The 2,303-nt window shown below is 34.5% G+C and overlaps 1 protein-coding gene across 3 annotated transcripts in view; it reads left to right on the top strand.

Moving 5' to 3' along the window:
* The window catches only part of NFXL1 (nuclear transcription factor, X-box binding like 1), a 49,154-nt gene that overhangs the window by 17,358 nt on the left and 29,493 nt on the right, over positions 1–2,303 (top strand). For all 3 annotated transcript variants that reach the window (XM_023515982.1, XM_023515983.1, XM_023515981.1), the window contains exon 11: positions 1,366–1,488. In XM_023515982.1, coding sequence (XP_023371750.1) covers positions 1,366–1,488 — 123 coding nt within the window. The remainder of the gene's footprint in view (positions 1–1,365; positions 1,489–2,303) is intronic.

Raw genomic sequence — 2,303 nt, 5'->3', positions numbered from 1 at the left:
ATTTCTGCTGAAGATGCTATAAACATCGAAATGACAACAAAGGATTAGGATTTAGAATGTTATTTATAGTTAGTTGATACAGCAGCAGCAGGGTTTGAGAGTCTTGACTCCATTTTGGCAAGAAATTCTCCTGTGGGTAAAATCCCATATGTATAGAAATCTTTCATGAAAATTGGTCAGTTGATGTGGCAAACTTTCACCATTGTCTTATTATAAGATTTCTACCATTGTCTGTTGTAAGAGAGTTCTACAGCCATCCCAACTTTGAACAACCACCAACCACCCTGATCATTCAGCAGCTATGAGTATGGAGGCAAGACCCTCCAGCAGTAGAAAGATTGTGGCTGGCTGGAGGTTCAGATGATTGCTAGCAGTTTTTAGCAATGAACTTTTTAAAATTAAGGTGTGTACCCGTTTTTTGTTTTTTTGTTTTTTTTTGAGACAGAGCCTCAAGCTGTTGCCTGGGGTAGAGTGCTGTGACATCACAGCTCACAGTAACCTTCAACTCCTGGTCTTGAGTGATTGTCTTGCCTCAGCCTCCCAAGTAGCTGGGACTACAGGTGCCTGCCACAACGCCTGGCTATTTTTTGTTTGTAATTGTTGTTTGGCAGGCCTGGGCTGGATTCAAACCCGCCTGCTCTGGTCTGTGTGGCTGGCGCCTTAGCTGTTTGAGCTACAGGTGCTGAGCCAAGGTATGTACCTTTTTTAAAAACAATATAGTGTAAACATAAATTTTGTGTGCATTGGGAAACAAAAAAAGTTGCATGATTTGCTTTATTGTGATATTTATTTTATTGCAGTGGTCTGGAACTGAACCATTATTATTTCTATGGTATGCCTGTATGCCATTGATCAAATCTAAAAATTATATTTTTTACTTGGTAAAAGTTCAGATGTTCTTATTTTTATAGTGTAGTATAGGAATGTTCCCAGATGACATTCAGGGCAGTGGTGAATTAGGATTGGCAATGTTGGGAAAGAAACAAATGCTTGGATTTCAGACTTTAAAGTTGTATATGTCATTTTAGTTTTGATTATACCCAGATCAGTAAGTTAGCTTACTGGGTAATCTAGTTCTTTGCTTCACTGAGACATTATGTGCAGACATGGTTGATGTAGTTTTAATAAGTTTGTTTTTTTCTATTTAATAACAAATTTCCACTGAGTTGAATAACAAATTCATATGAAGTCCTTTTTAAAACAAAGTAATATACTGTAAAAATAAATATTTGAGGAAATTGAGATTTGTTTTTGGTAAAGTCTTTCATACGAATTTACTATTAAAAGTTTTCTTCAAGTTTTATAATTACAATATAGAGAATAATAACACAAATCAGTTTTAATAGCATTTTTTGATTCTTTCAGGAAGTGGAAAAGCATTGTCGCTGTGGCAAACACACAAAACGAATGCCGTGTCACAGACCTTACCTGTGCGAAACTAAGTGTGTTAAGATGCGTGACTGTCAGAAGCATCAGTGTAGGAGAAAGGTGTGTAGTAAGTGTGGGAGACTCTGTTTAAAGATGGTCTTGAGTTTTTCCTTTGTGGGCCCATAATAAATGGCGTCTTGACGTGTTCCTCAAATATTCAGGGATGTTCTTTGCTTATCATCTGTGTAAGTGGGGAAAACCATACCAATTTTATAAATGGGAAGAGTTTCTTCTTGTCCTGTGGATTATCGTCTCAGTTTGTTCCTTGGGCCATTTCTGATCCCTAACTTTAAAATGTCATTAGCATTATCATTAATTGTTAGGGCAATAGTTTATTTGGTGGTAGAGATGTAGCTTCTATTTTTCAAATATAATTTAGGGTGATACTGGATTAATGCATATATATGGTTGACTGGAGTATTTTATTGAGTCTGTAGATTAGTAGTTATTTTAGCTTCCTTTTATAATTATGAAATATCCCTCTATCTCTGATCGTAAGAGTCCTTGTTTTTAAATCTGTTGAAATACTATATAGTGTTCTTACTGTTCTCTTGCTTAGTGTTAACGTGGTGTATCTTTCTCTCCATCCTTTTAGTTTTAATCTATTTGTATCTTTAAATTTGAAGAACATTTCTTATAGACAGCATATAGATTTTATTTATTTTATCCAAGTTGATTATCTTTGTTGTTTAATTCAGATATAGATCATTTACATTTAATGGAATCTTTACTACGGTTAGATTTAAATCTGCCATCTTTTTATTTTCTATTTGCCCATCCATTTCTGTTCTCTATCTTTGTTTTTTTCTTTGAGTGTTATTTTTCAGTGATTCTATTTGTTTGCTTATTAGCTGTATCTTCTTTTTTTTTTTTTT

This window comes from Otolemur garnettii, unplaced genomic scaffold, assembly GCF_000181295.1.
Source record: "Otolemur garnettii isolate 467f Iridium unplaced genomic scaffold, OtoGar3 scaffold00083, whole genome shotgun sequence".
Taxonomy (NCBI): Eukaryota; Metazoa; Chordata; class Mammalia; order Primates; family Galagidae; genus Otolemur; species Otolemur garnettii.
The sequence above is the reverse complement of the archived record's forward strand: the minus strand, read 5'-3'. Positions and strand labels throughout refer to the sequence as shown.